At 37.8% G+C, this 27,190-nt stretch overlaps 2 protein-coding genes across 2 annotated transcripts; one reads left to right on the top strand and one right to left on the bottom strand.

The window, feature by feature from the left end:
• Positions 1-7,258: 7,258 nt before the first annotated feature.
• On the top strand, positions 7,259-9,048 carry LOC147514647 (uncharacterized). Its single transcript, XM_086584479.1, has 2 exons — positions 7,259-7,413; positions 8,293-9,048. Exons 1-2 carry the CDS (start codon positions 7,357-7,359, stop codon positions 8,935-8,937), a joined length of 702 nt encoding a protein of 233 aa, XP_086440605.1. The 5' UTR covers positions 7,259-7,356; the 3' UTR covers positions 8,938-9,048.
• Positions 9,049-11,873: 2,825 nt separating this feature from the next.
• On the bottom strand, positions 11,874-26,742 carry LOC147514648 (GYF domain-containing protein). Its single transcript, XM_086584482.1, has 10 exons — positions 26,535-26,742; positions 23,305-23,384; positions 22,163-23,080; positions 21,965-22,085; positions 21,659-21,847; positions 20,501-21,247; positions 17,642-20,351; positions 15,951-16,144; positions 15,816-15,875; positions 11,874-12,487 (listed from the first exon to the last, which is right to left on the bottom strand). Exons 1-10 carry the CDS (start codon positions 26,626-26,628, stop codon positions 12,102-12,104), a joined length of 5,499 nt encoding a protein of 1,832 aa, XP_086440608.1. The 5' UTR covers positions 26,629-26,742; the 3' UTR covers positions 11,874-12,101.
• Positions 26,743-27,190: the final 448 nt, after the last annotated feature.

Genomic DNA, 27,190 nt, shown 5'->3' on the forward strand with positions numbered 1-27,190 from the left:
CTTAACTACAATAAGTAAGGCAGGTAGTTCTTCCACTAAGGCGCCTTAACTTCCCACTAACCACACAACAAACCATACGCATAATAAAAAGGCATTTAGTTCCTCCACGAGGCGCCTTAGGTTCTAACTAAACTAATAACCACCAAGCATATTCTATACTTACCGCATTTCATGCTCAATTACAGAGTGGGTCGTCTCTGCACAAATAATTAGGTTGACCCAACCTTCTGCAAAACCATATACCATCATCTATCTAAAGATATATCATTAACCAATATATTACCATAATTATATTAATTAAGGCTTTCTTTGCGTGTCCCTAAAATCACGTCGTATCTATGTCTTACCTAGTTTTCCTGGCTACCACAATCACTTCCCAACGCCGAACATGTACATCCACATGCCTCCCCTCACATAATGAACCACTCCGTGCGTAACTACCCTGAGCGGGATGTCGTACACCAGGTAACCCTCACACGAAAGCCATTATGTAAGTACTGCCATTATACGGCATAAAATATCGCACATCTCGTTCTAATTTTGCGAACGGAATAATCAAGCCACCATTCGGCTACGCCAGAAGGGCCAATCACATTACTTACGCCAGAAGGGCCATTCAGATTCACTGAAATGCCTGAAGGGCCAATCATATCACATACGCCCATCTCAAAGGCAAATCACATGAGTTGTGGTAGCTAGGTTCTAGGATTTTCGTTACATAATTTATTCATGTGTTATACACTTATATCTCATAATCATTCCACTATATCACGTGCAGGTCAAATACCTTATTGCACTAAGCCACAATATTTAGAAATATCTCAATATATCTCCTAACCACTTTCATTCTTTCACGTGTCAATATATTATTGCATTACGCCACAATCCCGTGGGAAATATCCACAAATACTCTACTACCTCCTAGTAGCATCTCACAGATAAAATAATTGAGCGTTTATACATATTTCTCCAAAACTATTGTATTTAATATATATATATCCCAACATATTATATAATATCACAATTGCTTCAAACATATCGCATAATATTTTTATAGCGTTTTAGGAATATTATATCTCCTAAAGTTTCTATCTCGTCACGTGTCAAAAATATACAACCTCAACGTCAAATATTTCTTAGATAATGACTAACCAATCATGCAGGCTTCCGCACCATTTTAACATTTGATTTGTCTGTACAATTTACAACATAAAACGTAGCACAATTAAACAGTCCATAATCAAAGCCCAAAAATCTAAATATTTAAAGACCCCATTGGATCTATTTTAATTTATATGGACCAACCTAAAACCAAATTAGAAACTGGCTCAAAACACATATGGGTTCGGCCCAAAGAATTTAAACTGAAACCGGCCCAAACTTAAACTAAAACTGGTCCAAAACTTAAGATTAATCCGGCCCAACAACTAACTAGTGTTTAGGCCCAAAACGGAAATCAAAACCGGCCCAACCAAAACAAATGAATTGTTGGCCCAAACAACTTAAACTAAACCGGGCCCAAACAAAACAAAATAAACTGGCCTAACAACTAAATCTAAAGGCTTTGGCCCAAAGCCCAAATCCCAAATCCCAAGCCCAACCGACCAACATGTCATCTTCTCCATCAGGCTTCTTCCTCCACCGCACCAGCTCGCGCCGGCCACCACCCCTCATCTCCTCCTTCCAGCGATTTTGCTCCAAATCAAAAACCCTATAACTTTAATGAAAGCTCCAACTCGATACCTCACCTCACATCCCCTCCTTCAAACTGGATCACGCCTCCTTCAAACTAGATCGCGTCTCCTCCAAACTTCCATATCCCCATACATAAGTACTCACCCACACACTACAATCAACCATAAACCCATCGATTTTAGTCTAGATGCAAGCCCCACAACTCAAATTAAACCAAAAACAGCCCAACCAAGTTTTCCCAAAATTCTCCATTGGCGCCATTAACACCTTCTTCCACCTGCAACAGCACCCACCTAAACACCAATAACCAACATCAAACATATAACCCCCGACATCAAACAACCCATTCAAAACCACAACAAAAGATGAGGTCAACCAAACGGCAGGTTGTTTTCTTTATCTTGGGCTCGAGACGCCATTAACGGGCCCAAACCAGGTTCGACAGTTCCAATCTCAAATTTCAGAGTTTCAAGTTTTAACAACACAACAGATTTCAATAGAGTTTTAACAACACGCGATGGGACGGGGCCGAATAATGAAGCAAGAAAAATTGAGTGAAAACATTGACAAGAAAGAAAGCTGTTTTACGTATAACGGTGAAGTAGAAAAACTAACTACTCACCTGTATTATAAACTCCACAAATCCCTCATAGTCCGAATCGTCGCACTCCAACCTTCTAGCAAGCGAGCTTTTATCTCCGTCTCCATTTTTATTATTTTTTTTTATATCACAATCCTATTCTCTAGAAAAATATGAATATATACCTGGGTTTGAAACCCAAGCCCAACACAGACTCAGGCCCAGAAATCAGGCCCACATATCCCAAATATAATCCAATCAAATTTTAAATAAATAAATTAATTAATTAATTAATAAATACGTATTTTAAATACGGGCGTTACAATGTTTTTGCTTCATCGTTTGGATTTATTAAATGTTCAATACTTGATTTTATGTAATCGTTACTGGAGTTCACAAACTTATTTAGTGAGTAATTCTAACATATTGGTTGTACGAAATTAGAATCCACTTAATTTTAGTATTTTGATTATCATAGCTTAAATAGGGGGAGTAAGCTATCTAATTAACTTGTGTTATGGGTATGATACCATTATATGACATTGTCTTTTAGTGGCATACAAGTTGTTTTAGTTAAAGAAGTTAAAAGCAAGAAGTGGACTTTTATGTGATAGACACTAGCAATTACCTGTGACTTCATCATGTTTTGCTTGGTAAGAAAAATACATAATGACAACATTTAATGTTACAAAATGTACAACATATTATATATTATTTTGCAATTTAGATACCCAATTTTTATTTTTTTTACACTGCAGTACATTGTATAATGAATTTTCTTTCAGGTAACGACCATGGGCCATATTCTGGTAAAAAAATGTTGACATGTCATTTTTGCTTGCTAATGTGGCGTCACGTCACTGTTTGGTATGCCACAACAACTAAAAATAACGCATGAGGCACGTGACCCCATTTTTCCCAAATTTCATAAATATCTCAAACTTTTGGCATAGTATTCAAAGCCGAAACAATTAAATTCTTTGCTGATGAAGAAGAGTCATCACTTGAAAACAACAAGTTCCAAACACTTTCTCTTTCAGAAGAAGAAATTATCACTAACAACTAACGAGTTGCAGTACTTAAACCCAATCCCACTCACCAAACCAAACAAATCCCAATTACCCAAACCTAATTTCCTCTTTCGAATCTTCTTATCTTCAATTACAAACTTCCCATTCTCCATTCATTCCTCAAAACATCAAATCTGCTAATTGCGCCGCAGTTTCTCATCTTCAGAAGCTTTCATAAATCAAGAAATTGTATAAAGAACTTTTAAATAATAATTCCAACCCCATTTCGACACCCACCAATTTGCTAACCAAGTCTCATTCCATAAAGTTGGTGTTTTTTTATCACCTGAGAAATTGTTGAATTGGTTTTTGGTTTTGTAGAGAAGAAGTTGGGATTTTTGGTTTTGAGTGCTAGATTTGAATTTTGGTATTTAATTTTTATTTTTTAGAAAAAAGAAAGAAATAAAAACCAACATCACGTGCTTCTCACGTGCACTATTTGTGCCACCTAATGAAATGAACGGATGTACACAGTACGTTGTGTATTCCAGTGGCCACATCTGCACTAACTAGAATTGAGTCATAGTCTCAAAGTGCAATAAACCTAATTATATAATATACTGCAGTGCAAAAAAAAAAGTATAATACCTAATATGCAAAAAAATGTATGGTATGTTGTACATTTTGCCTATTAAGTGTTAATGTTATTATGTTAACTATGTATTTCTGTTGTATTTTTACGTCTTGCATATTGTTGACTGGAAAATTGCAATCCTAGTGTTTGTAGATCATTATCCCCATCTTTTAACAAATTAACTGTGTAGTAAATGTTAACTCTTCCCCATTTTTAAAGCACTGTATATATATATGCTATCAATTGAGAGATTAAAAGTACCATTTGTTTTAAACCTATTAACTTTGTTGTAATTATATTATCCCAGTGTTTTGAAGCCTCATCTCGCATGCTTTATACCGAAAAATTAACGTGTGTGTTCAAAGTTTCACATCTCCGTAATGTTAAAGCCTTATTTGCTCAGTTGATCCCCGTGTTAGTTTTGAAGCCTCGCATGCCATGTATCAAAAAGTTAAGTCACCCTTGTGTTCAAAGGTCCGCATACTCGCTTAAAAGCCTTGTACCCTCAATTGATGAGCCTCATGTTGTACAACCTCATCGAATCTTTTGATATTAACTAAAAAAATGTCCATTGTTTTTAGGTAACTATTTAGGTTTTTTCTGAAGCAATTTTCAAAATGATAATGCATATGCAATTACTTGTCACCACTAAAGAAATAACACATATCTTCTATTTTACGAAAATAATGAAAGAGCAATGCGGGTGCACATCCACTATTTCGCTAAAAGAAAATGTTGGTTCAAAGAATTTATTCTACCACTTTCACGTTAGATAAGATTTGTTGCCCTACGATGCAATTGATTCAAACTTATAAAACACCAGTATCTTATGCATTACAATTTCGATTCTTTCTAGCATTTCGTTAACCTTTTGTAATATATTATTCCAAAATAGTGGTGGACTATAAGTATTTTGAAATAGTAGTGAATTATTGTAATTCTCTTTGTAGCATTTCAAACTACTTAAGAAAGCTTGGTTGAGAAGATGAACATGGGTGTCATTTCTCTCCTTTTGTTTTGTGTGGGTCCCACATTGGCTACCAAACACTATCTACAGTTCTACACTATTCGTAGTCAATGGGTGTGCCCTTAGGGTACAAATGTTTTTGGGCTTGAAGAGAGAACCCACTCAAAGTCCACATGCAAACACGCTCGTGCCAGCCATCACCGCACTGAACCGATTGCGCCGCGTCGCGTCATGTCAGGTTTGGGTGGAGCTTAGCTTGAGCTTGGGCTACATTGTTTTGTAAATTAGTGGTACTTAGCCAAATTCCTTTAACCGAATTTTGCTTGCTGAACACATTTTTTTGGAGTTTCATATTTGCTTTTGGAAATTCTTTGCTTGTTGAAGTTTCCAATTTTTTTTTAGAAACCAAAAAGTTTGTATTTTGTGATATTCGTCCAAATCCAATGCACCTTTTTCCAATACCTAAACCTATATTTTCTTCTTCAGGCAGCCTTAGCCGCCAGAGATCGAGAATTATACTTGTTGTTCTAGAGATCGAATAGGCTATTTGAGTGCACTTTAGACTACTATTATCATTCAATCATGTGAGAGAAGACATCTAAGAAGCCTTTTGCATATATAGGTCAAGGGGGCAGAATCTTCTCTTAAGGACAATATTCATATATGTGTTGTTGTTGTTTTTTTTTACGGCGTTGACTTCTTCTTCTTCTTCTTCCAATTTTATCTTGTACTGCCAGTGCCTTTCGCAAGCCTTGCGTGACCACGATTATGATTTAGCATGCAGGATCAATCCATGAGAAGAACATGCTGGTCCAAAGTCCAAACAACACAAATTAAATTTGAATGTTTTCATGATATGGAATATGTCATGTATATGCAAATACGAGATTGGTGTATGTAAGATTACCTTTCTAACAACACAATAAAAAATTGTGTATTAATGGTTTTCTTTTATGTATGTTTAAAAAGGTTTGGTGCGCCTATCGCTTTACTAAAACCTAAGAGTGGTATTTAACTATTTATCTATTGTTCATTTGTTCTAAGAGAACATTATCAAATTAAGATTGTATATAACTAGTTAAATTGGCACCAGTCTATGCCACGTGTGCGATCAGTTAGTTTGGGCGGGGCAGCACAAAAATCCAACTTTCGGTCAGTGGCAATCTCGCAATTGTTTGTAAAATAGAGAGTATTGTGATAAATCAGGAGAGAAACGTCTGATTTTCATTGTACAAATGGACGGTTTTACCCCTCCATCAACTATATATGTTATTACATAATGCCTTTTTGACCGTGATCGTAATAATTAAAACCATATAGGGGTATAATTGGAAAACATCACTATTCACCGAATTATTCTCTTTAAAGTAGTAAGATACATCTCTTAGCCAAAAAAGAAATTAACGGGCCACCCTATTCGGGAAAGAGTAGTTTTACTCAGGCTCCCTTAATAACTCCCTTGGGACTCCATTTCCTACGTGGCATCAAAACTCTATTATCTTTCCAAAATTCAAAAAGCAAACATAGAAATAAATTAATACCAAATAACATACCTAATTAAATGACTAAAATCAAAATAACAAATAAATAAAAAACTTGCTTATATTTCTGCAAACAATTCAACCAAAGAAAGAAAGAAAACAAATAAAAATAAACCTTGACTCAATTTTTTTTTTTTTTGACATAATCATCCAAACATTTGTTTAAGTCAATAGATAGATAATCACATGTATTTTTTTTTTTCTCCATTCAAAATTAATATAAACTAAAATGATAAAAAAAAAATGAAATTTTGTAACAAGAAAGAGAGTGAGGAGATTGAGAATAACAAAGGTGAATTTTTTGGGCGCCCAACTTTTTTTAGGACGTTGGATTTTATTTTTTACTTTTTACTTTTTTTTTAATCTTCTTTTAATTTTTTTTTTGTTTAATTTATTTGTTAAAAAATATAGATAAGATTTTTGTTATTTATTTGTTATTATTTCGAGTGTTAATTATTTAATTGGATAAGTTATTAGTTATTTTTGTGTTTCTATTTTTATTTTATTTTTATTATTGAAAAGAACAATATAATTTGGATAACCATGTAAGATATGTAGTCTCCGGAATTATTAAGAAAGTCTAAATAGATTTTTTTTGTTCTGGAAATAAGATTAGTTGAATGTCCTACTAGAAAATATCAATCAAATAATTGAACCCTGCAGGAGCAATTATATTGTAATAAGGAACCGACAATGGGGCTCAGAAGCCCGGTCCCTGACATTATTGCTTATCCGAAAGGATTATATTCTTGTAAACTAAACACGAAAAGACTATTTATCGAAAAAAACAAAACATGAAATGACAACAACGTGCAATTCCTGCGAATCTCGTGTGTAAGCCACTTGCATTCATAATTGTTGATCGAGCTATAAATAAGAGTGAAGGACTAAAGCCTTTCAGTGATCTGAGTACACAATCATCTTTTGAAATGGCGAAGACAATGGACTCTCTCAATTCTTTCTTCACTCTCTTCTTGCTTATTCTGGTAATGGAACCTGAAGTAGCAATGTCGATCCCTCCCCCCTATGTAGTTTGCATGCATCATAAATTATTTGCCCACATTTTCATTTATTATATGGTTTAGCTGTTGTTTATGATCGTTAGACTGTTTTGCTAAGAGCAAAGACCGCCTATATGTAATCGACATCTTAGATATTTGGTAAAATACAATTTGAATCTTGCTTGGTCTTTCAGCAAAGAAACATGCGTCCTCTTGATTTGGTGCCATCAACAAATGCACCTAAAGTCTTCTATTGGCGGATATGTTTCATGCTGAAAGAGCAGAACTGTGAAGTAGCTAGACTTTTTTTATGTACTTTATCAAAGCTAATACTCACATATGTTGGGAATCTGAGTGGCGTTACAGAACAACTCTTCTAAATATCGACAAATACTCACATTGTATCTACAGAAAATTCAAATTTAATCAATGAGGATGCCTTGCTTTTTATATGTGATTTATTCAAATTGGCTAGGAGTACGTACACTCTGAAGTCTGATTACAGTCTAATGCCGGAAAAAAAAATTTGAAAAAAAACGCCCCGTTGAGCCATCAGCCATCTCAGCGCACAACTATTTCTAAGTGTGCCTCGAAGTCATGCTGGCCTGGTGAGTAGTGAAAAGGGCTGCAAATTTTTTGAAGCAGGAAACCAGCTTCAAAGAAGCACTTTTCTTGCGGACGTACATACATCTAACAGTGATGCAGCCATAGAATCATCAGCTTGTTTTTGTAGGAAAAACTGATATTAAGCTACATTTTAAATGAACTAGGCTTTTCGCCTGAAATAGTTACATAAAATCGACCAACTGTTGTGTAGTAATTCTGTTAGTTTGTTTATGTGAAGTTTATCTCATACTGATGCAGTTTGCTAGCACTATCAATGCAAGAAAAGCTCCAGAAGAATATTGGAAAGAAGTGATGAAGGACCAGCCCATGCCAGATGCTATTGGAGGTCTTGTGAACTCCAACCAGGAGGCTCTTTCCAAACATGAAACTAAAGCAAATTGTCATGGTGATGCCAAGAAAAAGGAAGACAAAACATCTGTATACGACAATGATGCCGAAAACAAAGAAGTGAAAGCCTTTGTTAAGGATTTCGAGACAAGACCCAGTGCCACTGGGTATTATAACGATGCCGAAAACAAAGAAGTGAAATCCTTTGTTAAGGATTTCGAGCCAAGACCCAGTGCCACAGGGTATTATAATGATGCCGAAAACAAAGAAGTGAAATCCTTTGTTAAGGATTTCGAGCCAAGACCCAGTGCCACTGGGTATTATAACGATGCCGAAAACAAAGAAGTGAAATCATTTGTTAAGGATTTCGAGCCAAGACCTAGTATCACTGGGTATTATAAGGATGCCGGAAACAAAGAAGATAAATCCTTTGTCAAGGATTTTGAGCCAAGACCAAATGTGTCTGTTTACCATGATGGCACTGAACTGAAAGAAGAGAAGTCCTTTGTTAAGGACTTTGAGCCTAGGCCCAATGTATCTGTTTACAATAACTAGTGGAAATGGAACCGCTTAAAACTCCCAGTTGTAATAAACGGCGTACAGCGTTATTTTACTTTATCCATTATGCGTTGAATGTTAAATAAAGGATCGAGATTTGCAGTTTCACTTTCCTCGCAATTTTACAAACAAATATATGATCATAATCTTAGAATACTTGGATTAGGGAACATGTATATGCGTCTATACCATTCCGGAACAATTGAATTGAAGAATGTACACATCCAATCCATTAACTTACATTATTGGTATATATGAGTTTGCAACAGTCAACGGACACTGTATGGGTCCCTGGATCTCTGTGACTATCCACCTGATGTAATATTCTATGTTTGGCCAGTCTCAGAAGTGAGAAGAAGAACGACAAGTGTAAGATAACCAAACAGATTTGGGTGCATTAAACTGAGAACTCAGGGGATGGAGAAGGGTAGATACAAGTAGGGAAACAAGTACTGTATATAGAAACAAGAGTAATAAACAGATCTGCATTCAGAAATGCAGATGGTGAGTTCCTTCAAGTTTTGTGCAGAAAGTTTGTAGTTTTTTTTTTTTGAAAAAGTTATGGGGTTAAGGCAGACCCCCACCGATTTATATTGCAAAAGGGTAAACCTTACAAGCCTCCTGAAGAGTTAGATCATTAAAAGGAGACACACAAAGACGCAAATCGACAAACTATAAGCCTAACATACCTGAGATCACTAGACATGCTACAATCGTTCCGTAAGAAAGTAGAGTTAGGAATCCTACTTCCTAGTCATGATTTCCTTTACAATCTTAAGATGATCTTTCCTAAGATGAGTCTGCGCTTTCTCATAGTTACAAAAGAAATCTTCGCAAGGACAACACAGATAAGTGAGTCCCAAAGTGTCATCCCAAAACTCTTTTGTGTAGTTCTCAAGATGTCTCATCTTTTTGTTCTTGGTTAATGATTTAACCTTCTTCATCATTGCAAGTGTAGGCTCTATTTCTCCTGAAGAACGCTCTTGGATCCTTTTGCTTTTTTTTTGCTTCACAGTAGTCCATTGATTCTCAAAAGACGCTGCATACTTTGATGTGCTCTTAGGCAATACAAGCGTTGGAGCCCCTATATACGTATCCCCAAACAACTCAGATTTACTCTCTGAGAGATCGTCATCCACATCCTCATTTCCAACAACTAACCTTTCCTACATGTTTATTTTTCTACTATTTGGGAGTTTGTAGTTAACACTTGAGAGATCGTCTCTGAAAGTTTGTAGTTAACACTTAACAGTTAACACAAGCGTATTAGCTGAACTGTTGGGCATTTTAGAGGGCATTGAGAAGGCTTTGAGCAAAGGATAGACAAAGTTATTGGTCGAGGCCATCTGGAAACTTCCAACTTCCATGGGACATGCAACAAAGATGGAACATGGAAGAGTTGTCGAAGACGATTGAGTTATTGTGCCTATCACGAGTATATGGTGAAGCAAATTTTGCCGCTGATATGGATGCAAATCATGTTGTCGTACTAGGAAGCAAATTACAAGTTTTGTACGAGGGAATGAAGACCCAACTAGATTACCAGATGGGAGTCTCCTGAAGCCATCTATTATAGATTTGATTAAAAAGGGTGAGGGCCTTGAGGGGTATGTACAATTACAAACCCCTAGCTGCCTCTCTCTGTCTAGTTTCTGCATTGTTTCTCAACGGGACCCACAGAATCTAGCAAGGCAGGAAAAGAAACAAAACAAGCATATGCTTCTTCTGGAAATGAAAGAAATGTGGAGACAGAGATGACAAACCAGAATGCAAGATCTGAGAGTCTGAGACCAGCGATGCTCCTAAGAAGGAGGGAGCAGAAAACTACACAAGTCCCACAACCCGCAAGTACATTGTACATACAGTCGAAATTAGGAATGAAGTGGAAAAGTTTACTCCTGGTTCGCTACGTCAACAAATTAAGTACGAGAACAGATTTAAGAAGAGAAAAGCAGCAAGAATGAGGGCACCATATACACCAACAACATTCAAGAAAATGATTCCAAGGCATCAGATGATCGGAGGTGTAACTACGCTTGGTATGATAAACAAGCTCTTAACCAAGTCAAAGCTCAAAAAGAAAGAAAGGTAAAGATCAAGACCAGCCAGAAATATGAAAAATGTCGTAAGGGCCGGGGTGGACATACAAATGTGGTCGTGTACGTACCAGAAATTTCTGGAGATATGAGTTTGTGCAGAATCACTTTAGAAGCAACCATCCAGAAATTGCGATGATATCAAAAGGCGGTGGTGATGGAAGGAGAGACAACAGCAAAGTCAAGTATAGATGATAAAAGCAATGGATCAAGAAAGAAAGTTAAAGCGAAGAAACAGAACCAGACCCCTAACCAAGAGAAAATAGGAAGCTCTTACAGTCTGATTAATGAAATGGAGTTTTTTCACTACCCTGCGGCTCAGGGAGGCAGAAGATAGTTTCAAAACTGAGGGAACTTTACAATAGCAAAGTGGCATCAACTGCAATGCAAGAAACAGGGAGCATTAGCCGAACAGTTTCTATGCAGCAATCCTTTGATCGGGGTTTCAATGCAGTAATCACAGACCAACTGGTGAATGATTCCGTACGAACTAATCACCTCTACAGTTTCTTTCTGGGATTAGAGTGGAGCTTCCTAATGGCTGTAGAACAATACAGAGTACAGACTACTGTATTGCAGTAACCAAAGCAAACACTTGCAAGTTTTTCATTAGATTTGCGAATGCAATGCCTAATAGTTTCGAACACCAATTGGCTCAATTGTACACAAACCTTTTAACACATTTTTTGCATTGGAGGACCGTCCTGATCAACAGGCTTCGCTGATCCGAATCATAATGGAAACTACAAATAGAGTAGCACATCTCCGACGAGCACATATTAATGCTTTGAGGTATGGAAACAAGGGAAGGCCAAGTATGAAAACAACATGCGGGTATAACGGCAAGGTTTTACCTTTCTTCAAGATTAACCAATTGTTTCTTTTTCATGGATGACCAATCACATGGCCTTCGCTGTTTAAATATAATCCTCAAAACCGCTTGAACTGAAAATTCAGTTCTCTGATACTGCTCTATAGAAAGAAAAAAAACAAAATCAAATGTTCTAAATAACATTTACAGATGGTTCTTCAGACAACATATATACAATTGCCTCGGAGCCACTCCTACTCCTCAACTGTCTGAATCTCACCCATCATGATGCGGTTGCTGACAACATTAAATCCCAAAACTGACGGACTGACCTTCTTCCCTTTCTTTCCCTTCTTCTTCCCTCCTTTCGTGGACTCACTAGAGCCCACTGAGATATCTGGATCAAGTTCTGGAATGTGCCTATTGCCAGGATTTCCAGCTGTAACACCAAATCCAGCTGCCTTACGGTCATTTCGAGCTTGAAAGGCAATCTCAAGTACATCAGCAGACAATAGCTCTTTATAGTTCAGAAACTCGTCAATAAACTTGTGATTCGGGTCAAACAACCCAAGATTCTCTATGAGAAGAGTCTCGGCCTCTGAAGTTGACTGCTTTAAACAAAATTCCAGAAAACTTGTATCTGGAAAAAAGAAAATAAACCCGTAAATGACAACAAACAAGTAACTTAATGCATAAAAACTCTATTCAGGTTGCCAGAAGAACATTCGAGGAACCAATAGGTGGACCATAAATAAGTACTGCAGAATAATCCCACAAATGGTGCGCACATGTAAGGGATGCAACAGTGACTCCAGCAAAGAAAAAATAAATAGATTATAAATTAACACAACAGCAAATACAGAAGTCATGCAGTAAGTTCACCAAATCTAGTATTTTTTTATTTCAATTGTGTACATCCCCATCCACTTGTAGCAAGTTTTTTTCGTCCTCGAGCATTGCTATTTCTTTTTTATCTTAAATAAAGTTAAGGGTTAGACAGACCTCTACCTGCATTAGTCCTAAAATAACTTGTAAGTTCATCTCCTCTGTTACAATTAACAACATCAAACCGAGAGGAAAAACAAAGCATCATATCCTCACATAAAAGTCACAATGTTCAACAATTCACAGTGGAAACAAGTAGAAACTAACCAGAGTATAAACTCTATCCCCAAGAACTAGACAGCCCTCTTCAACCACAACCTAGATTTCAGTAGCACTTAACTTTAAGTAATACCAGTTGCTGGAAATGTCGATGCGTACATTTTGGATAAGTTAGCCAAAAGATCAGCTACATAAAACTGGGTCGAATGTTGATCTCTAACAATGGGTAGTATGAACCCATCCTGTTCGTTTAACAGGGAAATACTACCATCCTCCAATCCCTCCATTATGGAGGTTCATATTGCAACACTTCTGTTCTTAAAGGCATTGTTCGTGTACTGCAATTATTGATTTTTATTTAATTTTTTTAAATATGGTGCAGTTGGTAAAAGCCGAAAGCTTAATGTAGGCTATTAAACTAGCAAAATAATCAAATAGAATGTAAAAAAGTGTGTCAGGATGCGGGGTAGAAGGCACCTAGAATTTCAAAAGCAGGTTCAGTTTTGGAATAGGCAAAATAACAGTTTTATGGTAGTCTCGCCATAACCGTACCAACATTTATCCCTTACATTTAGTCATTTACAGGATCCATTGGAACAATAACTCAAAAAACAGGAACATTTGTGATGTAGAACATTAGTTGAGTCCAAGCCCATGGTTCAAGTCCATTAGTTAGTTGGACACATGTCGTGTTCCTATTGGTTTATGCTTTCTAGGTTTACTTTAAATAACGGGCTTGTAGTTAGGGTTTGGGGAGTTGTGTTTATGTGTGTTATTTGTGATTGAGAGATTCAATAAAAGAGTGATTTTAGGTCGTTTTTTAATTGTGTTTCAATTAAAGTGTAGATTCAATTAAACTGAAGCTTCCGCCAGTAAGATTTACATTAATTTGTTTTAAAACATCCAAGTCGCATGCCTAAATGACTCAATAGGTGACAAAACAGTGGTCACTGTCACGCCCCGATTTTTCCTAGGATCCAAATCGGCTATAAATAAACTCTAACTCGCTATTTTGATGTTATCAAAGCAATTGTAACGATAAAGGGCTAGTGTTAAAACAGTTGACTTCTTTTTTTCTTCTCTGCTTCTTCCTTTTTTTCCTTCTCTTTTTGATGTAGAAAACCAGAAAAATAAACCTATTTTCAGATTTAACAAATAAACTAAAACTCTTTTTCTTGAAAATATGGACCTCGAAATGGTCCGAAAAAACGTTTATTTTTCTGAAGAAGATTATTCTGTAGCTTATTAAATTAAATTTCTGTAGCTTATTTGTAATTAAATGCTTGACTTTCAAAAGGTACGATCTCGTCTCACGCCTCGAGAATTGTAGGATCAGGATACATGGATATAGAGTAAATTCTATTTATTGCTGATTCAGATCCTACGAAAAATCAGGGCGTGACAGTTACTTTCACTCTTTTGTTAGGAAGTTTCTTCTTATTGTATTCTACCTGAAAATACGTTTCTCTAGGGTAGTGACTAATTAAGTTATTATTTTCAGTATATAAAACAGTAAAATAATTGAGAATAATAGCTCCCCAGCATAAAAAATAAATGTTGCGTACTTATTTCAAATATAACGTAAATTAATTCGTAATAAATGTGAGCAGATTCAGTGGCTGGGGTCACAGATAAACCCTATTGCTTTCTGGATTTCCTACTATTTATAAATATGTATTCAAATCACAAACAAGGATTAGATGATCTAGGATCAGTCAAAACACATTATCTGCCACAAATTAGATCTTCTATTTAGTAATCCACCCCTACCAGCTTTTTTTGTCTGATGTGTAGGGTGTATTCCAAAAGAGCACCTAACTTCAACATGGAACGTGGATCATGAACTTGTTTTTCTTTACCTTTTGCTGGGTTAGGTGAAATATCATTAACACGGGAAAAGTTGGCTAGAAGTCCTTGTCACTACGAATAGAGAGCAGTTGGTCTTCATCAAAACATAAACCAAATCATAAAAGAAGACAAGAAAAGTTGAAACCGTACGTGTCGTTCTTGTTGTAGTTGTTCTTTTTTCTCTTGATACAAAAGGCTTCTGAATTATGATTCTGATCTCTTTTGGTTGATTAATGACTCAATGTATGGATTACTGAAAAGCTTTGCTTTGCACCCTTACGTTCCCAATCTCCATAGAGTTGGACAGAATATTTTCTATAAATTTCTATAAATGGGTCTCACGTTTAATATCTTTAATGCAATGTAATGTTGCTCCATCGGAATAGTGAGTATGTATTGCACCCAATCAGATTCGAAAACTGGTGCCTAAAGTTACAGTGGCTCTTCAGTGCAAACCAACTCCAAGAAGGATGCATGTAGTAACATAAAACTAGTATACAGTTAAACGGTGGGAGCCAGACGACGAAAGAGAAAACAGAATTTGTGGTGGTGTTTGGAGGGGTGTTTTAGTGTTCAGTGGAGAGAAAAAAAAAAATGTTTGTGATGAAGCGGACAGCCGGACAATGCGTTCAAGCATCCCTGGCCCAAGACTCACTTCGTTCGTGATAAGGGTCAAGGAGATGCAACGTTCAGAAACTTAAACCTTGTGCTTTCATGTGTATAGATGAGGATTTAGATAAATTGTTCGGGCAACTTTCAAGTGTTATAAGTAGGATATAACCACTTCTTGCACCTACATTAAACATCTCTCTTGCTCTAGGTATTCTTGTCAAGGTACCACCCTTGGCATACCCCTTGGCATATCTCAATTTCATTATGGATGCCTATATACCCCCTTGTTGGAGCTATGCTGTAGGTACTACTTGTTTTCTTCATACCAAAGAAATTTTTTATCTATCATAAACTAAAGTGAAACCATGAAATACGGACCAAAATAGAGAAAAGTAATTACATACCCTTTGACCCGGTCAGCCTGACTGTTTCACTCTCGCACCAATCTCTGAAATCCATGGCCTCTGTTGAAATGAAGAAAATCCAAGACATTAACAAAAACTCCACGGAAAGGACTCATTTTATTACAATAAGATTACCTGAATGTCTTGTTATTGCATCTCTTCTCCCTTTGGAAGATGACTGCCCAGCTGCAGGTGAAGAAGAAAGAGAATAGTCAACAGGTTTGCTGCCTGTTAGCTTCTGCCGGCCAGATGATCCTCCAAGAGTTGCCTTTGCAGGGGTGCTTTTGTATCCCAAACTGCTAGGGTTTGCAAGGGATGGAAAACCTGACCTGCTTGAAAGAACTAAACTTGAGAAAATAGTGTGCATGCAGTTATATTACCTATTAGACACAATAACATAACCGAGACACAATAACATGCAGAAGACGGATTCAAATCAAAATACCTTATCTTTATATCTCCTTACATATGTACAGTGTACATAACATTCAAGCACAATCAAACAGCAATCCAGTAGACCACAAATAATGCACATACTTGAATTGGAGGAACCAAACATTAATGGGTTCATCTCAAGCAATTCTACAGTTAGCAAGTTAAAGCAGCCTTGACAGTGCAAACCCCAATGAGTTGATCTTAATATCTAATGCTAATTGACCATGTACAAGATGAGATAGCTTGTTTAGCCCAGTATTTTTTTCAACCAAAACACCAAAGACATCAGATCTTACTACAATGTGAGAGAATAACTTGGTTGGCAGAGGATCCTACTACAATGTAATAACTATCACTAAGAACATAGGCCGTCACATGTAATAATTGAAAGAGAATAACTTGTTCCGGCAGAGTACATTCTTATACATAATTTGCTACATGTCATTCGGGTTTCCTCTGAAGTGGATTTTCCAAGATCGCTCAACCACTTTAGTCGCCAAGAAGTTTTCTACTGTTCCTTCTTGCACGGTGACAATGACAATAAAACACTCTTTAAAATCACATATAATATAATTACATTTTCAGGTCTTTTTTGAGTATACAGAAAGCAAATTAGGCATTTTTCTTCATATAAACCTATTCTTACAGCCGTGGTAAACATTTTTCGGTTTGCTACGTATTTTAGTGCGTATATGCTAGCTGAGCTATCCTCTTTTCATTTTAGCAACAACAAAAGCTCAAAAATTATTAGCCACAGAACTGAACACAAAAGTCAACAGTTAAATGAATACTCTTTTGCTTCTCTCGATTTCACTACTTGCACCATTTCTTTTAAAGTGAATCCTATTTTCATACACATTTTTCGAATATTTAGTGGGTACGCAGGCCTCCAACCCGCAAGAAGTAGCACACTACTGCAACCCGCACAAGCCATATCAGTGCCCACAACGATATTTATCATTAATTTTATCATATTCTTACATATTTTTAGAACATTTAGAAGACATAAAGGGGTCAAGGGGTTTGAGCGATCTCGTATCTAATCCTAAAAGGAGACAGCTGGTTTACACTCTCTCTTGTATACTTATGTGAGTTATATGTATGATTATTATAAACAATGGTCTAAGCATCTTTTTTTCATAGTTACAACTTTATTCGGTAACCACTTAAATTCCCTTTTCTGGCGAAGGAGAGAATCGGGCCCAAGGCTTGCTTGACCAGTGGGCCATTGGACACCTTCATAAACTATATAAATAACACGGTGGCATTTTGCTTTTGGGGGAGACGTAAGGAGGTATAGACTAATGATGTTCTAATGAGGATTCCATGGAATTTTGAAGATAGCAAAAGAAAGAAAAGAAAAGAAAACTATATCAGTATACTGAACATACTGCTTTGGTTCTGGCTTTGACTGGTCCAGTGGTCCCCAGAACAAATCATCTTCTGCTTTAGATTTTGTCTGAGTAGAAGTAAGAGAATTGATCTGGATAGGAGATGGGGCCTTAGTGGGAGACGATCCAGATGGCGTCCATGAAGGACCACTTCCACGAGCACCACGTGTAGGCTGGGACTTCTGAGGTGCTGGAGTAGGAGCTGGATGTGGAACAGAAGGAGCTTTCTTTCCCTGTTCCTTCTGGATATCCCTTAATGATGCGGGCTTAGACAGCTTTCCCGACTCAGTAGACCATGCTGGACCAGGAGAGGAGTTTGTAGATTCCCCCTTCCAAAGAACAAAATCTCCTAAAGAAGGACCTGATGGTAGAGCAGGTAATACTTCTTTTTCCTGCTGTATCTGGCGATGGCTTTTTCCTTTCTCAATAGGACTTGATGCAACGGTTGCATCAGCTGAAATAACAGGAGTAGAAGCTTTAACACCCACACCCTTAACCTTTCCAGACTTTTTGCGATTCCTTTTTGAGTCTTTAGCCTGAATAAAGTCGTCGTCGTCAACAATGAAACCTGTTTGCTTAGGCAAAACTGATGCAGACGGAAGACTAGAAACATTGTCAGGACCCTCAAAAACTCTATCATCACACTTTGCCAGAACTTCTTCTGCCAATAAATCATGCAACTGACTCTTCTTGCTCTTTGGAGTGGATATATTATCAGATTTTACTGAATTTAACTGTGATGCTTCTTGATGACTATCTCTTATAGCTTTGGGTTCTGCATTAGCAACAACCCCAGTCCAAGCCATTGAGGAATTCACCGGGTTAATAGATGTTGCATTATCAGAAAAAGAAATTTCCTTGTGTGCCACCCATTCTTCTTCCTGTTGAATTTCCAACAATGATTTTGGTTTAACACCAGGAGCAGGTTTCCAGGCTCGATGACCTGACTGAGTCTGTGTGTTTTGCAGTGCAGTAAAATCACTTTCTTTTGAATAATCCTTTCCTTCAACAGTTTCTAGGATACTAACTGACGTGCTTCTGATTGGCAAGCTTTGGACTTGTTGAGAACTTAAAGCTTCTGCACTATATATCCTAGAATCTGTATTGACTGAAGATGTCCCATAGGGTGTTTTCTCTGCATCTGTACTCACAATATATTTTGAGTCTTTAGAAACTGTCCCCTCGATTTCCGATTTCTTTTCTAATGATAGTCCTTTCGCCTTGTCTGAAGAGGATTGTGCTTTGGAATTCTTTTGCTTTCTTGACTTCTTCTCTGCACTTTTCTTTCCTTCACGAACTTCAACACTTTCGGTTTCTTTCACCAAGGGTGGGTCGAAGTGAACTTGTTCCTCAGCTTGTATCTCTTCACAAATATTCAAGGAACCCACATCATTGATATCTTCAGCAGTAGATATTTCTTTGATAGCAGTCCTTGATATAGGAATAGAAGCATGCTTTAAAGGCATAAAACTAGTAATAGTTTCAGAGGCATCACTGATTATAATATTTTGATTTGTCTGTTCTTCAGCTACCGCACAGCTGCTGTTTGCAGTGCCATGTATTTGCAGCACAGAATTGTTATTCAAAGACTTATTCGTCGCTTCTGGTAATGGTGTGTCACCTGCCATTCCTGGCACTGGAAATGATTCAACTCGCTGAATTTCGTCAATTTGTTCCTTTCTAGTAACATCCATAACATTATGAGAAGTGTTACGAAAAAACTGATGTGGCAAATGTAGTGAAGAAGCCTCAGAATTAGCACGGGGACCAACATCCTGTGAAACTTGTGAAGGAAACGCTGATACGGCAGCCGGAAGCCCACCCTGCAAATTAGAAAGTGGGGCCTGTGAATTGCTCTGAAATGCTTCATATGGGGCCCTAAGCCCAAGATGATCAACAGGCCCATTTCCTGCTGGCACTGCAGCACCCTGTAGATGTCCATATGGCTCATTGATACGCTGTTGAGCATGTTGTTCAGAGAGAACCTGAGAAAGTAGGTGGTGTTGAAGTAACATCTGTTGCTGCTGCTCCTGTTTCTGTTGCTGCTTAAGCAACAACAACTTATCAAACACGGACAACTGCGAGGGAGCAGGTGTCTGGGACTGCAACTGAAGTTGGGACAACATATATTGCTGCTGCAGTAAACTCAACATCTGCGGATCTTGAGAGATACCAGAAGAGAGTAGCTTATCTGGTGCTACAGTGCCAGAGGAGTTATCTACAGTTTGGGCCAGAATATTTGATAGTGGTTGTTGATTCTGCGGTTGCAACCTCTGGTGTTGAACCCCATACGAAGCATGAGGGAAAAACTGATTATGATGGATGTCCATCTTATCCTGACGCATGTCCAAGCCACCTTGAACAGGAAAATTTGTCCAACTAGAAGCTCCGTTATTGATAGCAGAGGAACCAGATTTGTCAGCTACACCTTGTAGTAAAGATACCAAGTCCCCACTCGGAGTATAAGGAACCTGACGAGAACTGTCTACCATTGATGGAAGAAGATTTGAATGTGGTATAGGAGACTCGGGTACAAATTCTGCCTTTGCAGGTCCCATATCTCGTCCAGGCCAATATGAATGAGGATTTGGAATGGATCTTTGCCTTTCCAATGACATTCTCTGAGCCAACAAATAATTTAAGTCCTTCCCACTCTCTAAACCCATGGAAGGCATACCTAGAGGATTATTCGTCATATATCCTTGAAAACCTGAAGAGTGAAAAAGAGACAAAGTAAGTTGCGGATATTATGAGTTACGATTACTTGCTAACTCTTACACAAACGAGAGACTAAAATGAAAGTAGAGTATGCAAGCTAAAGTATTAGCCAAATCAGAACTTAACCAGGAAGCAACCAACCTTCAGAAGCAGCAAATTTTTCTAAAGAGGAACTGCTCATACTACCAGACATCAATGACTCCAAGAACCTGTTCTCAGCTTCAGTCATTGTCTCGTTTCTATTCCTAGGCTCAGTCTTTATAATATTAATCTCACTTGAATTTGCATGAAGCTTTCCAAGATTACTGAAGCTTGGTCTGTTTAAGGACTCAGCAACTTCGCTCTTTGGTGTGCCAAATCCAGGGGGTGCTTTTGCTTTAGCTCGTAAGTGTGGCATGACATCCCCAAGTGATGAGAAAGGACTGTTGGGTGAAGCACCTACCACTCGAACTTTCAAATCTATGCCAAAATATCCCGCCTCAAACCATCCAATAAGATCACTTCCTGAGAAAGGGCCTTGAATTTCACCTTGTGGATCTTTGTAATAAAGAGACAAGTCCTCTGGAGAAGTCTGCTGTGAAACTTTTCTGGCTTCTTGTTCCATGTCCAATACCTCTGACAGTTGCCTTTGAATAGTAGTGGATTCTCGGCCATAATCTACCACTGTATCTTGGTCCTTTTGTAAATGGGACCATCCCATATCGGAGGTCCTTGACCTCTGTGGAGAGGGTAGATCTCTCCAATCATGGGAGGAAACATGTGATTGGTCACCAAATGACTCAGATCTCCAGGGACCGCTCGGATGAGCAGGACTACCCCGAACGCTCGCATCAGTGCTGACTGTCACCTCACTACTCCTATTATGGGAAGCTGGACTTGACCTCAAAGCTGCACAAAGAACAAGTGGAGTGACTGACTGGGCCAGAAAAAATGCTAATAGTGACATTTAAAAGAACACTAACATGAAAATGCTTATTTGCTTGACATTATCAACATGTTAAAGAATTAGACAGGAAGACACAGCATATAGTAATAACACAACAAGAAAGTCTCAGTTTTCCTAGTGTATACATGCACCATTTAACACTGTACCAAGATGAACATAACCGTACAATTAATAATATTTTGGTCAAAAACTTATTACTCTTAAAAAAAAAAAAAAAAACAATGTGATGCAATTCAGATATCTGTTTATGCAACTATTTCATTTGTCCCAATTGGTAACACCTTTGTAATGCATGCACAAAATCTATATAATACTGGTGTTCAACACAAGAAACTGAAATAATTGTGCGGTACCTTCCACGCTGAACTTGCCATCATGGTGTGTCTGATGGTTATGAACTGCTTCAGTCTTCATATCGGTACCATATGAGTGCCGATACTTTCCAAATTGACTATCAGAATAATTAAGACGGTCATTACTTAAATTATCAGCACTTTCTTCCTTATAGTCATCACTAGCAGACGGTAAATCCTCTTTACTACCTGCCCAAACAAATGTACGGTTAACATTAGTAATAGACCTAACATTTTTTCATGCCAAACCTTGCCCACTTTAATAGTATGTGCATCCAATAAATATATAGGTGAAAGGTAATGTACCAATCTTGGCCCGCCCCGATTGTACTACATCTGAAGAGTTCCTTCCAACGGAACCTTCTTTAGGACCCTGAGGCATGCCACTACTTACTATATCACCCTTCTCAATACCCTTCAGAACAACCTACTCAAAAGGTAATACTGTTAGTTCAAATGCAGATCACAGGACATCACTATTAAAGTAACAAAGCACTAAATTACCAATTCTTCAGGGGATGGTGCAGAGAGTGCTAGAGGCTCCAATGGTTCATCCTGCGTTAGGGAAGGTGGTATTTCTAAAAACCCATCTAAAGGCCTTTCATAAGATTCCACACCAGCCATTCTGTATATGTCAAGCAATTTGATCCTACTATACTTTAAAGGAGACTGGTCATTATGGAAATTTTCACCCTTGTCCGGTACAGCACCTAAGGATTGAGTATAAGTAGAAGAGCTGTTTAAAGCACTGCCAGAACTGACTCTTCCACGCCCAACAGAAAAGTTAGGAGAGTTATTTTCACCTCGTCCCCTGCCATAGTTAAACGCCGGGGCTTGTCTGTTCTGTGCTAGGGTTTGGTGATGAGGAGGCTCCCCTCTACCTCGACTTTGGGAAGAGTTAGATCGCCATGGTCGATAGTGATCCCCCTCCTTATCCTCCTTTCCATGATTAGTGGCATGAGACAGAAGCTTATCCCGGGGCACCTCACTGTCTCTGCCAGAATCTTGCAACTTCTCACGCCAACCATCCGACTCCTTGTCATCTGGCCCCCAGCGGGAACTCCATTTGCTATCACGACGCTGATCATAATTGCCATCTCTGTTGCTTATATCATTCCACCTGTCAGATGGAGCACGGCGTGGCTCTCCAGAGTGTTTACTTGGGGTTTCCACCCACCGGTCCATCTTACGAGTGTCCACAAGCTCCTTCTCACCATCCTTTCGGCGATCTCGGCGAATAGCAGAATTGGTATCTCTTTCTTCGTCGCGCCATCGGTCACGTCGACCAGACTCAAAATCATGCAAAGATGGCCTGAAAACATCTTTTTTCTTTTCAGTATCATGGGCATCCTCACTGCTTCTTGATGGCTTCAAGATACCTGAGCGGCTTGCAGAACCAGGATATGGGCTAAGATGGGATTCCTGAAAAGCACAAGGATATAAAAAGCAAAATCTCAAAATGTTAATTAAAGCCCAAGAAGACATACAAGAACAAGCATCGGACCTAAGAAAACAATATATATGCAACCCAGTGTCCTGACAAATTCATCATTAGTGAATTATTAATGGATAAGCAATGATGAACGCGATGCTTAGAAAGGCAGCAAATGATTAAGGAACAATATATAATAATTCAATTCTGCTACCATGCCATGCTTATTCTCCCCTGGCTTTGGCAGAAGCCACTGCGGTGAAAGAGGAATTGAAATATCGGATCCTTGCATGTCTGCGGAATTCACAGAAAACAGCATAAATTAGATGCCACCAAGGAAGAAATAACTAAAAAGATTATAGCGACACTATGAGAAACGTCTAGACTAGCTTCACATGCAAGAGCATTACTCCAAAGCTCATGAAACCATAGCTTCCTTCTCGTTTTAAAAAAAAAAAAAGTGTATCAAGGAGCCTAACTTGTCTCAAGGATTTATAAAAAGGCAGGTTCTTGGATTAGACACGACAAATGATAAAAAATGAATTTATCACAAAACAGTGATTCTCAATCACATTGCATGCCTACTAGTCATCCTGAGACAAATCCCTCATAAAATTAACATGTGGATACCTGTGACTAAGATACAAGAGGATAACCCTAGGTCAAGTTGCTTGATGCTTAGGACATTTGTTGCCATTTGGTAAATTAGGAAGACCAAGAAATACTGGAGGGGTTACCAAGAAACCTGTGTTGCATGGGTTCGGGTACAAGTGCCAGATTTGGACACGGGTACGGCAATTTGGACACGGCAAGTCTGAAAATCTAGACACGGGGACACGGCTGCTATTTATTTATCTTAAGTTTGTTTTACATTCTAAGAATCTATGGTTTTTTGGGTTTTTAAAGGCCTGGTAGGACTTAGAAAGCTTCTTATAACATGTTTGGCTTTGATCAGTAAGCCCATTGAAACTAAAAATAATAGAAAGTAAATGCAAAGGGCCTTGGACCTTCCAGCCCAAACAAACATTGATTATAAACACCCAATAGGTCCATGCCCCCCCCCCCCGGTCTCTCTCTCTTCTATTCCCGACTGTCTTCTTCCTTGAAACCATAGATCTGGTTCATGCCCCCGCTCTCTCTCTTCAAAAATTGAACCAACTTCGAGTTTAAACTACTGAAATCAGATGATTCTTTGGCTCTCTTTCTCTGAAAATCTTTTTTTTTTTTTGGTTTACTCACTCTGATGCCGAATCTGTGTCGTACCAGTGTCTGTGTCGACACGACACACTGACATTTTGGCCGTACCCATGCAACACAGCAAGAAACTTTTATTGTTCCTTCCAAATTACATTGTGTAGAAATGCCAGGGCCAGGACAGTCTAAAGTACTGACACAGGAGATGAATTACAACAGATTTAATAATTACACACCACGAGATATAAAGTTTACATAGTGAATAGAGCCTAATCAGATGTGGATTATTTCAATTATAAATCACTACGAAAATCTGAACTCATTCAGACATCAAACCAAAATCACCTCGTTCAACCAGATTCCAGACTAGGACAGTTAGGAGTTAGGACCCATTCAAACCAAGAATGCACAAACATACAGTTCACAGAACGGTCCTCAGTTTAACAGAACATTGTCTAAACTTGCTTCCCATTTAAGAGAACTAAGATGAATGCTACTAAATGACACAGACACATGAAAGTGTGTAGTGCCTACGCGTGTCCGACATGGCATCTTGAATGCCCTTGGACTCAGAATTGGCTAATACTCTGTGCTCGTACAGCTGACCTCAACTCATATTCTGCAATTTAAAAGTTTTAAACAAGTGACTTGATTTGTTCTCAAGACCAGCCAATCAAAGACTACCTTTACACTAAACCAAACTGTGCTCATATCCATTGGTAAACCCATGATTTGGACGGATAGAAAGATTTTCCAACCCTTCAACTTCCTTCTTCTCTTTACCATCGTCACTAGCTAAACGAATTAGATTTTCCTCTCCTCTCTCCTTGTTTCTCACTTCTTTCTACTTCATTTTCATTTACTTCTCCTTTTACGACGACAAAAATGTTACCTACTGATTCAGTGTTTGTCTGTGTATTCGACGCAAGTATCTGTGTGTCCATCACGGATCTTTTAAGACTATGAAGTGTTGAAGTTACATGATACATAGAGACTACCACACACAAGATGCAGACTGAGGTGAAGAAACTAAGACAACTTCTTCAGTTTGTGACTCGATAATACGAAGTAAACAGTAGCATGACCAAGTTACTGATTGTTACTATGGCTCATCATTCTATAAATTCCAACTTGTAAAAAAAAGGTTCTAAACTCTAGTAATGATTTGGTAAATGCAAAAACTTAAATGTTTCATAGATTTCTCAAGACTTGAGAACAAACAGATACTGATCCATCTCGCCTTGAAAAAGTAAACACAATTTTCGTCATTGACAATGGACACAAAAAGGGAATATTCCCATGAGTCAGCTTACCACAATCTAGATTGGTCAATTTGAGCTCCCCTCCAAATATCCTAATATATATTTTAAACAGCAAATAAAAGACCAGTGTACTTATATACACAAGTGTGAGATGAAAGAACAGAAAATTTAGCAAAAATATATATTGGTCAAAATTGATGTGCTTGGTATGCCAGCAAGTTTAGCATAAATTTGTTACATAAGGAGTTTTTGGGCTTCGTTATCTTGGTAATCGCAAATGCTCCCACTCCACTACCAAAAAAACAATGGTAAAAATGATGCAAACTTATTTATAATGTTGAAATGGAAGTAATGTTTTGACTGACTTTGGTATCAGTAACCCTGTGAATTATTTTCCAGTGAGATTTATAACATGAGATGACAACACCAGAAACCCCTCAAAACCCTTTTTCAATAAAAAAAAAATGCAAGTCCAGGTTTGCCCTGCAATCAAGTAGCTTAGGCTAGGTAAATACTTTATAGCTCAAAAATGGAAACTAAATGACCAAGGCAGGTGGCCCCACACTCCCAATGCTGAAAAATCTGTTAAAAATGATGCCATTCCAATTAAATTTAATTGTAATGGCTGATATTTATAACATAAAAAAATTTACAACACAGGCAATTTCTCAAAAATGAGAGGGGATTAATTTTTCTTACACCAGACAAAACCCTATAGGTCAAATGATGACTACAACATTAACAGGAACACAGAAATTCAACACCACCCAGCTTAATATCGCATATTGAATAAACACACACTAGTATTACCTCCAAACCCAATAAAGGAACAACCTTTAAACCAAAAAATGAATAAAAACCCCGAAATCAACAATCTAGGTCTTGAATAAAAATAAAAAACATAAAATTCGAGTTATTCAATAATTGGTCGAATCAAAATACAATAAAATTGATAGCTTTTTAAATGAAAATGAAATATTAAACTTACCCTTGGGAATAACCTGATGATGAAAAGGAGTTTCAACAGAGAGAGGAGAATTGTTAGGATGAGAATCAGCAGCAGCATTGTTTCCGTCAGCCATTGCAAATAAAAAAAAATGAGAGAAAACAGGAAAACCCTATTTATTATTTTTTGTGAAGAAGGCGTTTGTTTTTCTGGCAAATAATAATAAGTTCGAGGGGAAGGAAGGGAGAAAGAAGATTGGCGCTTGGGAAAGGGTTCATATATAAGTTAATAAAAATTAATAATGTTGTACCTATGCAACTCTTTAAAGTCTACCCCACCATGGCTTGCCTAATTTGTTTTGATATATTCTTACGTGGCACCAATTCAGAATTCTGCCAGGAAACTTTCGTCATGTATTTTGACCACCACATAACAAGAACGATCAATGTCTATGTTTTTTGGCCCAACCTAAGCCAAGATTAAAATGTTCCACCTAAAGGCTAACAAAACATACTTGCTTTGCATCGCTCTAAACACTTGCAGAATTTTAATTGGGACCTCCAATCTCTAAACGCGTGCCATTGTATCATTGTTAGTAGTGAAGGGTACTATAGCAAGATCTATGATCTATTGACATTTTCATTGGACTAGATAACTGCTAACCAGTAGAGGCGTGAACGGAGGGTGGAGAAGAAAGA

This window comes from Coptis chinensis, chromosome 2, assembly GCF_015680905.1.
Source record: "Coptis chinensis isolate HL-2020 chromosome 2, ASM1568090v1, whole genome shotgun sequence".
NCBI classification, from domain to species: domain Eukaryota; kingdom Viridiplantae; phylum Streptophyta; class Magnoliopsida; order Ranunculales; family Ranunculaceae; genus Coptis; species Coptis chinensis.

Bases quoted from the DNA above. Each gene is read 5' to 3' on its own strand.
- LOC147514647 (XM_086584479.1), top strand. From the start codon at position 7,357: ATGGCGAAGACAATGGACTCTCTCAATTCTTTCTTCACTCTCTTCTTG. The intron at 7,414-8,292 runs GTAATGGAACCT...ATACTGATGCAG, and splicing joins CTCTCTTCTTGCTTATTCTG to TTTGCTAGCACTATCAATGC.
- LOC147514648 (XM_086584482.1), bottom strand. From the start codon at position 26,628: ATGGCTGACGGAAACAATGCTGCTGCTGATTCTCATCCTAACAATTCT. The intron at 22,086-22,162 runs GTAATTTAGTGC...CCTTTTGAGTAG, and splicing joins CACCATCCCCTGAAGAATTG to GTTGTTCTGAAGGGTATTGA. The intron at 15,876-15,950 runs GTAATCTTATTG...TCATTTCAACAG, and splicing joins TGCAATAACAAGACATTCAG to AGGCCATGGATTTCAGAGAT.